Genomic DNA, 14,978 nt, shown 5'->3' with positions numbered 1-14,978 from the left:
GCTCCCGACTTTGCTTTTAGTATAACTCAGATACAGTGATAAAAGTCCTCACTCATGATGTCGGCTTTTAGCACTCCAAAGTGTCAAAACGTCCCATTTAAAGTGACAAAGCATTATCACACATCTAATATCCGGCTCCGTGGGTGTGTGTGTGTGTGTGTGTGTGTGTGTGTGTGTGTGTGTGTGTGTGTGGGAGGGGGGGGGGGTAACGAAGAGCATCGCTTCGACTGGCAACGGGATGCCCCTGCTAAACGCTTAAATACCCAACACGATCCTTCTCTGAGCCACCCATCACGCACTTGAATGTGCATCAGAGAAAAATCTACACCTCCAACATTAAAGCGAAAGCATTCAGCTGTCTGATTGTCCGGCATCTTATTTATAACCGTGTCGTATCCCGGACACCAGCCGTGTCCCTATAATGCTGCTGTAGCGGAAAAAAATGTCCCCTTGTGGGATTAATAAAGTATCTATCTATCTATCTATCTATCTATCTATCTATCTATCTATCTATCTATCTATCTATCTATCTATCTATCTATCTATCTATCTATCTATCTATCTATCTATCTATCTATCTATCTATCTATCTATCTATCTATCTATCTATCTTCATAGTCAGCGACTGTTTTGGTTCACAGAAGGCAGTTTTGGTTCTGAAGGAGGTTCTTCCCGACTCTCCGGACTCATGAGGATCTAAAATGTGGACTAAAAGTCATTATCCCACACACTCCTCCGTTATACACTCTATATTTATTGCCTGAAGGACCAGTTTGTATTGAAGATTTCTCAACACCAACAGTCTCTGTATCAGATTTTCAATATTTCCACAAAAACATGTCCCCACATTTGTCTCCCTGTCTTCTTGTACACATACTCTGCGATGTTTTCCACGTCTAAACGTAACGCTTGTGAAGTAGCATATCAGCAGACTACTTGAACGAGTACTTTTTTAAACTCAATATCAGTTTTAGCTGCAGGTGGGACTGGACGATCGGCATGAAGTCAAAAATGTACCTCGTATTTGCAAAATTAATCACATCCCCGTCGTGTACTTTGTTTTTTGTGGTCATTTTTGTGTTGGCATGCCGGTGAATAGCATACATGCTGAACATCATCACAACCTTGTGCATAAACTCGTTGTCGTAAGGTCTCCACGGCTGAATGCGACCTCGTCCTGTTCTGCGTGAGTCAACGACAGGCCGATCCCGATCCGACCTTTTCCTCTAAGTTCACTATTTGGACAAAGTCTCAAAAGAGGGAAGGCTTTCTGCTCCTATCCAGTTAACCAAGTGTGTGTGTGTGTGTGTGTGTGTGTGCGTGTGTGCGTGTGTGCGTGTGTGTGTAATGAGGATGAGTGTATGTCATGTAATGTGCACACAAAAAGAAAAAGAAAATCAACTGATTCTGCTTGGTGCACCATAAAAATGTGTCCCCCCTCCCCACTGAGATTCTTATTTTTCATATTTTTTTCCACCAGAAAGTACAAAGCCCAGCTGACCTGTAATCACGGTATAATACCTGCATTTTCCTCGATCGGGTTTAGCCTTGTTTACAAAGCCACGCTGCCCACCGGGTTATAAAAGCCGCTGACTGACAGCGTCGATGCAGACGTCATGTGAGCTGGCAGCGGTTCAGGGCCCCCGAGCGTAAAAAAAAAAAAAAAAAAAAAAAACGGCTCTCTGTTCAGAGTGGAGAGGAGAGGGGGAAAAAAAAAACAACAACCAAAAAACTGCTTTGTGCTGAATCAAAAAGCTCTCGCTGGTTTCTGCTTTTCTCCTTCATGGCTGCATATCTGTGTGACAGCGGTTCCAGGAGCCAGAACCCCATCGCCCCGCTTCCCATCCCCGAAAAAAAAACACACACACACACACACACACACACAACCACGATCACCACCTCCCACCCTCTCTGCTCATTTCTGTCCATTAGCAATCCGGAGGGGGAGGCTTTGCTGAAAACAAACAACAACAAACAAAAGACCAAAGTGGGGCGAGGAGTGCGGAAGAGTAGGGGGGAGAGGCGGGAGAGTGGAGGGGTGGCGGGGCGGGCGGGGGGGCGGCAAAGGGAGAACTTCTGTGCGAAATAATTGCGAGGCACAATTTCAAACAGATGTCTGTTTGGACTTGGCCCTGGGCTCGTGTCCCCGTTAAATATAGTGATTTGATTGGAAAACAAGCAGTGTGAGATGGGCTGGCGGCCAGCCGGACCATTCGGGGGCTCTCTAATGACCCCCGGGGGGTCGAGGGGTCGCCGGAGTAAAAGCAGATCAGAGAGGATGTGGGGCCAGCGGCCAGGACAGGGCCCATAAATCTAAAGCCGTTCTCAGAGGAAGCTATCTTTTCTCACTCGGCCATCAGAATTAAAATACAATCACAATCGTCACATTGTGCTCCCCTCCAGCGCGCAGAGGTTATAATTCAAAGGCAGCAGACGGAGACGGGAGGTGGGGCCGGGCGGTGGCGGTACTTTCGGGAGGAGGGGTCAACGGGGTCACGTATTTCAGGCGGGACGGAGAAGCGTAAGGAGGGGAGGGGGGGTTGTGGGAAACTTGTCCGATGAATCCATATGTTAAAAATCTCTGATTACTATGACTCAGCAGAAAAAAAAAAAACCAGCGTGAAATCATTCGGTGCAATCTGCGTCTCTGACATTCACAAAAAAAAAAAAAAAAAAAATGTTTACTCTAAATCCTCTAAATCCAGTTTATGATCGCTGTGATAATGGATCATGAATGGGATGCATTATTGCAGAAAGAATCTCCGACCGACAGTTTTTCTTCCAATTTTCAGCTGGCTGAGTGTTTCGGGGGAAAAAAAAAAAAAAAAAAAAAGCGTTAACGTCGAGCGGACAGCTGCGCTTTTTCGGCAGAATGGCGCAAGATGATCAGGATCGTTTTTCATCCACGCGTGCTTTTTTCAGTTCATCAAAAATAAGAACTTCATCGGGCCGAGTGAAGAGGCAACAAGGGCCGCAGTCAGAGCGCCGATACGCTCTCTGCAGGAAGCAGTTGGTCAAAATCACCCTGTGACTCAAGGCAGATATTGTTCAACGTGCATGTTAGGTTTGGAAGTGTAGCAAGTATCTTGAGTCAATACTTTCTCCTCTCTAGAAGTCAGTATGATTGACAGAAGGCAGACAGAGCTGCTACAAACCGATGATGTTTAAATAACGACATTAATGAGAGCCCGGTATGAAAACTTTCTTTCATATTCATTCTTTGCTCGCCGATAGCTGTAACCCGACTGCGCCAAAGGCCTGTCGATCAAAAACACTGCTTTTTTTTTTTAGGCTTTTCTACTACATAATGACGGATTATTTTCAGCTGGACCTCCGGAAAACTAATAAGAAGGAGCGACTTTCGCTAACCACACCGAGAAAACTCGTGGGGAAATTTGATTGACTTTGTATTTGATGAGAGAAGTTGAATGGGAGTCTATGGAGGCCTTTTTGGAGCCCATGTTTGTGGTTGACAACTCAAAAATAATCCTCACGGGAAATGTAGGCCAGCAGTTTAAAGAATGAGCGGAAAAATATCCCCGTTTTTTTTTTTTTTTTTTTTTTTTTTTTTTAGTTCGATCCATCTTTTTGAGGCTCGGCTAAAGGATAAATTGGATTAGTCCTTTTTAAGGGGCTCTTTTAATTTCACTCTAATTTGTCCTCCGGTGAAAATGTTCTCTGAGCCACACGCGCCATGAAGACGTAGCAGCACCAGTCTCTGGACAGGGATAAGCGAGCGCATCGTGTTTCGGTCACACGGTCCCCTGGACCTTGTTGACCCTCTGTGCCAAAGGTTTCGCTTTTGTGCGAGTGGCGGCAAATCACAGCGACGCACTGAACTGGCCTGGCACCAGTCGGCCGAAAGCGGCTCCGCGTTTCGTTCTCACCGTTCAAAAGCAATCGTAACGTGCGAGACAGACGCAGAAAAGCAAAAGTTGAGTAGTTTAGGTGCACGCCTCCCCGTCTCCTTCTGAACCACCACATTATGGTTCACACGCGTCCCTTTCACTATGTAGAAACTGATCACCAGAACGACCTTTTGACCCTAAAAGACGACCTGCTTGAAGATTGCTTTCGGCCATGTGTTGCAGGGCCACATACACTCGGGGGCTATCGCGTGACTGGCGCCATCTCGGCTGACGGAGGGCACGCTAAAGAGACAAATTAGCAGGTGAGTGGCATTTTTCTAAACGTCCAAAACGAAGACACACTCAGAGGAAATGTTATACTCGCTGTCTTGTGCTGTGTTAAAAAAAAAGAAGAAAAGAATGGGCATTCCACGCGACCTCTCAGACTCTTCTGAGGTTTTAGCGTCTACCCTCTTCCTCAAATGTAGACATACAATCTCTCACTGGCGTTCGGCACTCGTCGAGCCATCTGCTGCTTTGACGTCGGTGTGACACACGACCGGACCCGTCTCCGGAGTGCCGGGAACCTGCGCTCGGAAAAAGGCCGGAGAGCGACATTGCATATTCAGCGAGAGGCTCCGCAGCTCCCTCTTCATCCTGACCCACATGGTCACGCGGCATCTGCAGCGCCCGTTTCAGAAGTAGGTGAACGAGTAACAGATAAAAAGAAAAAAAAAAAAAGAGGTCAGCGCCGCCCTGTTGACCATTTAAACCGCCCGTTGTCCGGGGACTTGGGAGCTCTTCTGTGTGGTCACCCTGCGAGTGTTTATGGTGAGCCAGCGTCCTCCTCCAGCCTTCGGTTCACTTACAACCATCTGCCTTTCTAAATTCCATGAATTCTCAAATTTATGTCATGCATATTTTTATAGACTTGCGCAGACATTATGGCTCGCAGGACATCAAAGTATATTGATGACAGCGTGACAATGCGCCTTATGTTTAAATATGTTGTATAAAAACCCAGTGGTTCATTTTATATATGCGTTTGATTCAAAGTGAATTCCGGTTTGCTTAAATGATATTTTTCTGAAATATGACTGGCTATCCTCACCTTGTTTAAGGCTTTTGGACTTTTGGTGCGCAACAGAAAGTATTTTAGTATCTTAAGTGGTCTGAAAACAGACTCTGTTGAACACATAACTCAAAAGTTTTTTTTTTTTTTTTTAATCATTTCTGAGCTTGTGGCGCCCTCTTGTGTGCAGTACAGGTAAATTAATATTATTGCAAATATATATGTTCAATAATCCTAATGGTTTTTTTTACTCCAACATAAAACCAAAACAATCAATTTGGTACAACGTACTTTTTATTGATTTTACAGATTTTGTTACACAGTGATATGTTTCTTAACTGTTTAAGAGCTTGTGTGCAAGTGCAGTCAATGTTAAATGAATTCGTACATTGTAATATAAAAGAGTACATCTTTATGAAGAAGTAAAAATATTGCAAAACTCAGTGCTCATCTTTTTTTTTTCATGGTATGCAAAAGCAAAAAGTACTGTTCGAAGAAAACTGTTGTAATATAATTCAAAATTATAAAAGGTAAAACATATTGTATATTAAACTTCAGGTACATTTATGAATAAACACTTTTTTTGAATAAAAATGTAAAAAAGAAGCACAAGAGAGATATTCTGTATGTAAGTTAAAACACTGTTCAAAAGGTTTTCAAAGCAAATAACTTGCATCAATAATAGAACATGCATGGTAAGAGATATTACTGTATAATGTGAAACATTGAAAGTAAACTGTGTATTCAAATGAAAATGTACAGTAAAATTCATGATGCAGATTATTTCATTATTAACTTTTCATATGACATCAAAACAATCCAGAACGTGATAAAAGGCAATAGATATATTCATATTTAAATGTCAGATCGTTATAATATGGAAACGACAACTTTTTAACTTTCATTCATTATAAATGATCCTCATATGTGCTTTATGGTTAGGCAGCATGATGCATGAGCAAAAAGATCAGTTTGATTTCCAGCCTCCTGGACCTGCACTGGATATCTTTCCCTGTTTCTACTGTGAGTGTATAATAAAGGAAAAATGCTCCCCCAAAAAAATCTTTCAAAAAATATTTACAATGACTTGTGAGCTACAGTACGAATGTCTATCCCAAACGTTTTCTAATTGGCTCGTTGCTTACATTTGAATGTTTTCCATCTCGTTTCACTGCAAGTAACTCAAGGATGAATAGGACTGATGGAGCCACGATGAGCTGAACACATGGTACGCTGGAAAAGGCTCCTTTTAAGTTATCAGTTCAATGTCAAGTGCGAGAGGGCCTCTCATCGAGAAACCGATGAAGAACGACACTCTGGCCCACTCTGCGTGCCCGCTAATCTGACTTCGATACATCGGAGCAACTTCGAACTTCAGATGTGGGAAACAAGTATCTGCCAATATGCAGTTGCTCTTCACCTCGCCTGTGACCCTGCAAAGGAGCTCCTGCACCCTCTTGTGTTTCCATATTTTGCCATTTCTCCACATGGAGGCGAACACTTCCTGCCCAGCCTTGATGCACCTTTTGAGTTCCCCATTGGGCACCAGTTGTCCATAGCCAGGCTTCTTCCCCAAGAGGAAATGGACAACGGGACTCTTGCCATTGTACACTTCTTTCATCGTTGTGTGATAAGAGGCCTTCATCATTGAGATGTACCTTCCCAGATTTCTACACTCTGTAGAGCCATACAGATGTGGCCACAACAGCAGAACTGCGATGAAGTACAGAGGTAAACTCTCAGTTAATGGAATTTGCTCTTGCAGAACTTGGCCAAGGAGATAAATTAATTTTTGGTATGGGTAAAAATGTTGTGATTCCAGTTTGATACAACTCAACACAACATTGGCATAGATTAAGTTGATTCTCTCCTTTGGAGTCGAGTTATGGCCAGGTGCACAAACAAAATCATAGTGTCTGACAATCTTCTCCATCATTTCAGGTGAGCCGTGACTCGAGAGACGATTCAGAAGCCCAGAATAGGTATCTGCTTTTTCCTTCTCTAGGAACTGTTTCATCTGGTGTAGTTTAAAATGGACGCTCAGGGTTTTATTCTTCAAAAGAAATGCAGAATCTGTCTTGCAGAAAAGATCTGCATACACTCTGAAGCACCTGGAAAGCTCATTTAGGGTATGTTGCTCACGACTGTCTTTCGTTCCAAATCTGAAGCTCAGATTTACCGAAAACTTTTCAAGAAAGTCAAAGTTCCCCTTCATCGCAGGTCTGAGGTGGGAAAGTAGCTCCTCGAACTGTCTTAGAATGACATAGTAAGATCTGCTTTTGTTGGGCCGTGGATCTTTTTTCTCCACATCCTGAAGTTGAACATCTCCTGAGAGAACCTGGCTCATTAGGTCATGGCGGACACCGTTGAAAGAAAATACAGGGGTCTTTTCCAGCATGTCAATGACAAGTACTCCGACCTGAATTTCTCCCAAGCACCCTGATGTATTGAAAAGGGTGTTGTCTCTTTGGATGTTTAAACGTTGATTTGACTCCTTCTTTGCGAGGCTCTGTGTCTCCTTGAATGCCTCTATTGCTGACTTAGCCAGTTTGAGAAACGTGCCCAGGTTTTGCGGACTGATTGGGTCTTCCTTGTTCTTTGCGATGGCGTTCTTTAGCTCGTGCTTGATAACTTGCGCTGATGTGTCTGCAATGTAGGAGTTGTCTACTGAAAGCCCTTTTGCTTTCTCTGCCCAACATTTTGCTTCAGGGTATTCCATCTTTTTCAGGCAATAGTACCTGGCCAGTAACTGAGTGACAATGGCATCTTTCTCATATCTTTTTGATGCATTGTTTAGCACCATCTCTACCAGTTCAGGGGTTTCACTTTCAATGTCTTGAATGAGTGGAGAGAACCGAGATTCTTCTTCTGAATGATATCTCTTAACCAAAATCTGGTGAACATCTTGCAGAAGATTGCTTTTGCCTTGTGTGCTCTCATAAAACTTGTTTGTAATCAGCAGAAGGTCGGTAATTTGAGCTTTCATCACACAGTGCGTTTCTTTAAGCTCCTTCAAACACTGCTTTGCAATGCTTGGATGGATGATTTTCACAGCTTCGTAGACCACCTCACCCTCAATTTGGCAGCTGGCAATGAAACTGGAAAATTTCCCAAAACCGTCCTCAACTTTGTTGGTTCCAAAAAATGGTTTCGGTTTCAGGTCAAGAAATTCCTCACACAGAGAGACCGAGAGACAGGCACCCTTGCCGTAAACGTTCAACAGTGCTAAAACAGCCAGCAGTTGTGCTTGTTTCTCATCCATGTTGAAGCTCTTCAGAGTGTTGCAGACTATGCGCTGGATATATTTGGACTCAAAGTTACTCTTCAAGATCATGAATCCATAGAATGTATCAGCATTCTTGTGTGTTTTCTCGATTTCTACAAGTTTTTCCATGAACATTTTCTGTTCCATCGCAGACAGCTTATTTCCAATGAATACAGTATCTGCAATCGTTTCAGAGTCAGTCTGATCCGAGTCAGTCTGATCCGAGTCTGATCTCATGCAGTTCAGTAGGATTACCTGTGCAGACAACGACTGAATGTCTTTTCGCACACATTCTTTTTCAATGAGCCGTTGCAAGTCAAGCACCTTTTCCATATCATCACAGTCATCGATCATCAACAGAACAGGGACCTTTGGTCGCTTCTCCTCACTGTCAAAAGTTAAAAGTTTGACCACTTGACCAGCCACTTCAGCAAAATCAGCATTGCTGTTCTTGAGGACAGCACAGCGGAACCTGTCCCGGAGAGCCCATAACGTATGTTTGGCCAAAGTTGTCCCACCACATCCCGTTATGTGTTTAAGGTTGAGCAACATGCTGGCTTTCTTCATGGAGCACAAGTCTGGGATGAGTGTGTTCATGATGTAGTCAAACTGATCTCGTTTGATAAACGGTATGGAACCGGGCTGCTCCGCGAAGTAGAAATTCCACCAGGACACTTTTCCTCCTTTGTAGAACTTCTCCTCTATGGCGATTTTGTCCTCATTTCCTCCTTCACATTGATTCAAGCACAGAACGTCCAAGGCATTGAGGCTGCGCTCCATTTTCTTCTCAAGAAGCACTTTGCTTCCTCCACCGCAGGGGAGGAAACGGCTGGATCTACGGTTTTTTGACCAAAGACTAAGGATCGTGCCATTGACCTCTGGAAAACTGAGCTCATATATGCATCTACCAGAGATGTTAATTCCACACCGAACATTAATCAGGTCCTTCCAGGAGGTAAATGCTTGTTCATTGTCACAGATACAAAGGATTTGATCTGTGCCTTTGAGCTCCTGCCAGAATATGCTGAAAGTTTCAACAAGGGGGTCCATCCTATCACTGACTCTGGACAGAAGTAAGAAAATGACAAGGAATCTCTTGTGCGGAAGCACATCTTTCCGACACAAGAAAGAAATCACATCTCGAACAGAGGCTCCCTTGTCCATCAACCATAGGTCATTCTCTACGGGTGCCTCAAACTCAATACCTCCATTGCAGAAGACCCAGCTGGTTTTTCGAGTTAACTCCAACTTCTTTGCAATGTCTTCAACTCCTTCTGTGATTTTATACTTTGCAGGTAAATGGGCACTTACTGTACTCTGTTGGTCAAACTGATACTGTAATCCATGTTGAGCTGATTCTGGATCAAAGTCCAAAACAGCTGCTGGATTGAGCTCTACAAGAAAGTGTAGATATTCAAACTGGCTTGAATGCGATTTGTTGGTTACTATCACGATCTGCTCAACGTTGGACTTGTCGAAAGACGAGGAGCCACCTGTTATCATGTGACTTAATCTGGAGCCTTGAGTACTCCTTTTTATCCCAGTGAGGTGCTTCTCTTCTGCTTTTTTTCGGATTTCTGATCGTTGAGCCATATTGTCAACAAAGTGCTTGTACTCTACCGAGGAATCAAGAAGGTTTTTGCTGCTACTGCCATCTCGGATAAAGAAATTCTTTGATGGTTGTGATTCAGGGTCTTTAACGTTGGATTTTTTCTTCCCTTTTTTCATGCCTAAATTGTAACTGTGGTAGAAGTTTTCTTCACAGATTGTAAAGTCAGGGACGACGTCCACTTCGATCACACATTTGTCGGATGAAGTGGAGTCCTTATTGAGAACCTCAACGAATCGGGGCGGTTTGATGCACCTTTGAGCAGCCTCTTTGTTTTTATGGTCAAAATGAAAATCAATGGCAGATTTTAGTTCATTTCCATAAGCTTCTTTGTCCTCAACAACAACCCCCAACACTTGACCGTGGATGAAACCTTCTGGCTTGTCCCCTATTCCAAAATGTATAGTGCCGTTGGTGCGGCTATTCATGCAGGCAGCTGCAAAGCGAATAGCCTCTTTCGTGAACTTGGTTAATTTTGTTTCGTCGGTTGTATTGGTGAAACCTTTGTACTCGTGGCAGGGTTCAATCAAGTTGGAGGCACCTGATTCTGGAACATCAAGAATGTCGTTCTGAATGTATCTGAATGTATCGTGCTGTCTACAAAATGGATAAGGCTTGCTTGATTTTCCAGGCTGGTTTGTAGAACTTTTTGGCTCCTCTACCCGAAACTTCACTACCTCTTTTCTGGCATTAATGATAAGTATTGCTGGTCCAAAAGTCACACCCATATCTTTCAGGTGTGTTTCATCTAAAAGCAGAAGACTCTCACCACTGATGTCTTGCTGAAATAATTTTTCAGCAACTGTGTCATCCACTCCATTCAACGTGAGAACCCATTTTCTGACTTGATGTTTAGTCCATTCCTTGATGTCCCGTGACATATCCTCCTCCTGACAGTAAGATAAATAGTACGTTAGTTTTGCTTATTTTAAACATAGTTAGTGCACACTTAATTATTTATACATTTTACAAAGGTCCATCAAGGAGGCTGTTGCATGCAAATTGACCGCAACTCAGTAATGTGCACGAAGCATCTTCATAAGTAAGTATTCCAAGTTACGTGCTTGATCAACACCTGAGTTTGAAGTGTTTTTTTGACCACTGGTACGTTTGTATTTGCAACTTCAACATAGACCTGAAACTTAAGTGCACATAAAATTGTTGCGCAACAGAAAGAATTTTGAAAGGAACAAGACGAAAGGAGCAATATCCAGCACGTAGGGGTGGCGGGGAGCAACTGCAAGAAACTTGCCTGTCTTCAACACGCTGTAAGCGAGTTCATTGTCTCCTTGGAGAACCAAAGTGCCATTGTGACACAGTTCAGGTGGTTTGCAGTGAATGTTTTCCCTTAGATGCCTCCGAACGTAACAGTATAACTCGGTGTTGACAGTCTGACCCAGGGGAAGGAATTCACAACTCGGCAAATGTCAAATAAACCCGGTTGCTCCTGACCGGATGCGCCTTCTCCGGTCTTGGACAGTGACGTTCTGCCCCTCTTGAAACGTGATTTTACATGCACAATCTGTTCAGGTCCACGTGACCTAACTTGGAATACTTACACATGAAGGTTATTGCCTCCCTCCGCTCATTGCGCATCACGCTCTCAGACCTTTTTGATCGCTCCACGTAGTCAGCATTTAAATATTAAATGTTTTTAATCATTAATTATTTCAAATGTTACGTACCTTCATATCACCTTGATCTGCCATACCAGCACTGGTTCCTTCTTCAGAAATGTAGATCACTAATGCAAAAAAAAATAAATAAATAATGATTCACAGAGAGCAATTAACAATAGAGGACCAGCACAGTACTGATAGCAACTGATTTCAGCTTACCTGAATTTTTTCCAGATTGTCCATGACAGCTGCTTCACTTTTCACAAATCTTGACCATAAATGCTGCAAAAAAAAACAACGTAAAAAATATTATTTAACAAATGACTAAACAAAATTACTGTAGGAGTAGGTCATTTCCTCACAAATGTAACATCAGTGATGACTGATGTTTCATCCTACCCAACAGGACCCTCCCCCACCCCCCCCACCCCACTGAAAGAAATACAATTCGCATGTACTCATAGAACTGAAGTTACGTCCAGTAACTACTATTTATTGCTATATTTGTGGAGATGTATGCTGTCTGCATAGCAAAAACCCGGTAGGTGGTGGACAATTGCTGCGTTCAAATGGGACCGTGTTTACCGTGTACACGAGTAGATTCCATATTAACGCCCCCCTCTTGTGGTGTTCACGACATCGGACCTTGAAATTTTCAGTAAGCTCGTGAACTCAGGGAGTTTTAATGTGTTTGTGGAACAATTGAGGAAATGGCGGAATATTTTGCTAATATATTATAATCCCGTTACCTGCCTGCTAGTTTGCTGAATTGTTGGCCTCTGTGGCTTCTAGACGGCGTCCATGTTGCTGTTTCCTAGCAGCGATGTTCTCACTTGTACGACGAGCGCAACGGGGAGCATGACTTCCCGTATTGTAACCACGAGCTCACGAGTTCCTTTTGAATGCAGCGAACGACGTCAGCAGTCGGTTGTGCGCAGGCGGTCTGTGCGGTAAATGTTTGTTTACACTTTACAGAATATTGATTTTGTCGAGGGCAGCTGAACGGTATAGTAGAGATTTACTTGACGACACTATTGGTTGTAAAAATGCAGCTGTTTACAAAATAAAAACAAAGGCTTTCTATCTGACCAAATTTGACCAAAAGTCTGGGTTTAGTTTTTTTTTTTTTTTTTTTTAAGTTGACCTCATCTGTAATTTCAGAAACACACGCGTCCCATCGCACAGTTCATGTATCCACCGCAGCGCAGGGCCCCACCTTCTTAAACCTGCGGCAGTAATTCAATCATCTGAGCCTGAAGCTACGTGAGTCATGGCAAAACAGTAGCCGCTACAACCATAAGGGTTAGACCGTAAAACCAAATGTTTTCACCTGTACCATCCCTGCTATCTGACCCTTTATTTACACCTACACTGCTTGTTATCACATGTCAGAAATCACCAAAGGGAGTGGCCCACAGGTTCTCTATTTGGCACTGGTAGAACAAAACCTGCCCCCCCCGGGTATGGAAAACCATCATACCACATATGTTTGGTCCTGTGCTTTTTTTTTTTTTTTTTTTTTCAACTCTTACACCCTAAAAATGCAGCAGAAAATATATTTTCCTCTCATTGCATTTCAATAACCTATTGTAATCAAAAAAAAAAATCATCCCCAGTGTCCATTAAATATAAACCTGAATTATGAAATTGATTAACAGTTAACTGATTGTTATACATCAGCAACAAACCACACACTACAACCTTTAAATCCACTTCTAATCTGCTTCTTCTTTTTAACTTCCTGTCTGTTGTCACACGATTTAAATCTCATGAAACCAGGAAGAAGAATCTGCCTGGTCATTACACAGTCCCAACATACCTTTGCAAACAGAACCATCAACATGTTTTTTTTTTCTTCCACTGATTATGATCTGTCACGCATTTATTTTAAATGACTGCAGGTTTAACAGGCGTCAGGAAAAAAGTCATTTCCTGAGATCACAAATACCTTCAAAGTCAAAGGCAAGAACAACAAATATAATAAAACTGGATTAAAGGACATCATCCTAAAACTGATGATATACTGTTCATCATTCAAACTTATTTTTCAGCTTGTATCACTCTCATCACATAGAATCAGGATAGAGACAATAAACACTCACCATTCCCGAACAAACTTCATTCAGACTCCCATCAGTTTGCTGTCCTCGCTGTTTAACGTCTTTTTCTTTTCTTTTCTTTTTTTTTTAAAGGCTTGCTGTGACACACTTTCGGTGGGAAGTAGTTTAAAGTAAAGCACGACTTCACGCGTTCGGTTGCAGCCGAGAATAAAGAAGATGGAGATAAATACCGACTGAAGAACACGGAAGAAATTGAGCAGAAGGGCGTTCATTCCCCGAAAACGAAACCTAAGCAAAACAACAAAAAAAAAAGGAAGTGCGTGCGTCTGCGTGCTAGTTCACAAAAAACGATACTTACTGCAAGACTTTCCAGGAAAGCGAAGCACGCCGAATTCACTATTAGGATATCTGTTTTGATATGTGCCGTTGGACGTGCTGACAATTACCACAGAATTATTGTTATCCTAAAGAAAACCTTAAAACGTGATTTTTCTTAGAGAAGTTCTGAGCGTATTTTTTTTTTTTTTAATTTCTAAGTCGCACAAATCGTATCTAAAAAAAAAAATCACGCTTAACGAGTTTTAAAGCATTCTTAAGCTGTGGTTAGTTTTTACTCTCGTCTCTCTGTGGACAGGGGCGGACTCGGGATGTCTGAGGGGCACAGGTGGTCAAATATAAGGGGCTCCTGACACCTTCAATGGGCTCCATCAGCATAGAACAGCCAGGCATGTTTGGTAAAAAATAACAACAACAACAACAGCACTTTAAAGCAGAGGTCTTCAGCAGGGGGTCCGCAGAGGTACTGCAGGGGGTCGTGACATTTTTGGTTGATTAGACAATTTTTCATATTTTTTTTATATATTTTTTTTTTCCACAAATTTAAATGTCTTTAAATACACATTAACATGAATCCAACATATTATAGCGAATTGATAAATGGAGGCAGAAGATGTTATCTTTCAGTTAGAAATGCACAGATTCAGGAGCTCTCTCAAGCTGGGCACCCGTTCACTCACAGCGCGAAACTAGCCTCAACCTGTCACTCAAACCTGAAAGTTTGCTTTTTTTTTTTTTTTTTTTTTTAAAGTGGGGTTGCGTAAGATATTTCCTGTTTCCATAGTCAGTGTACTACCTGCAGTCGGCACTTCCCCAGTTTGGAGAAGAAGGCAGCACAAACGCTAAGCTACGTACTGCTGTTGACCGGGACGGCAAGAAAATGTATTTTAGCTAAATAAAAAAAGAGGCCCACACAATGAAATCAGTTAAAGTGATTGTTAAATTTAGAATATTTTCATTTCTTTACCTTGCCGTCAGACCGATCTCTCTCCGTTAAGGAACTGAAGCTGTTTTAGCGCTCTCTTCAAAGCTGCCAGACTCCATTGATAAAAACGGTAATTGTACCTCGCAGAACATGAGCGGCTGGTTCTACCTTGATCAGTTAGTTTGTGTTGGTGTTTTCACGTTTTTAAACACCAGCAAAGTGGGACTGCATAATGACCACTCTT

The 14,978-nt window shown here is 42.5% G+C and overlaps 1 protein-coding gene across 1 annotated transcript; it reads right to left on the bottom strand.

Annotated features, from left to right (window-relative positions):
- Nucleotides 1-5,196: 5,196 nt before the first annotated feature.
- Nucleotides 5,197-14,960, bottom strand: LOC138201158 (sterile alpha motif domain-containing protein 9-like). The gene is made up of 4 exons (XM_069154387.1): nt 13,516-14,960; nt 11,633-11,695; nt 11,480-11,538; nt 5,197-10,684 (listed from the first exon to the last, which is right to left on the bottom strand). Exons 3-4 carry the CDS (start codon nt 11,501-11,503, stop codon nt 6,170-6,172), a joined length of 4,539 nt encoding a protein of 1,512 aa, XP_069010488.1. The 5' UTR covers nt 11,504-11,538; nt 11,633-11,695; nt 13,516-14,960; the 3' UTR covers nt 5,197-6,169.
- Between the last annotated feature and the right edge of the window lie 18 nt (nt 14,961-14,978).

This window comes from Embiotoca jacksoni, unplaced genomic scaffold, assembly GCF_022577435.1.
Source record: "Embiotoca jacksoni isolate LCO1_2020_lvr unplaced genomic scaffold, fEmbJac1.0.p SCAF_2, whole genome shotgun sequence".
Lineage (NCBI taxonomy): Eukaryota > Metazoa > Chordata > Actinopteri > Embiotocidae > Embiotoca > Embiotoca jacksoni.
Note: the sequence above shows the minus strand (reverse complement) of the source record. Positions and strands in the feature narration are given on the sequence as shown.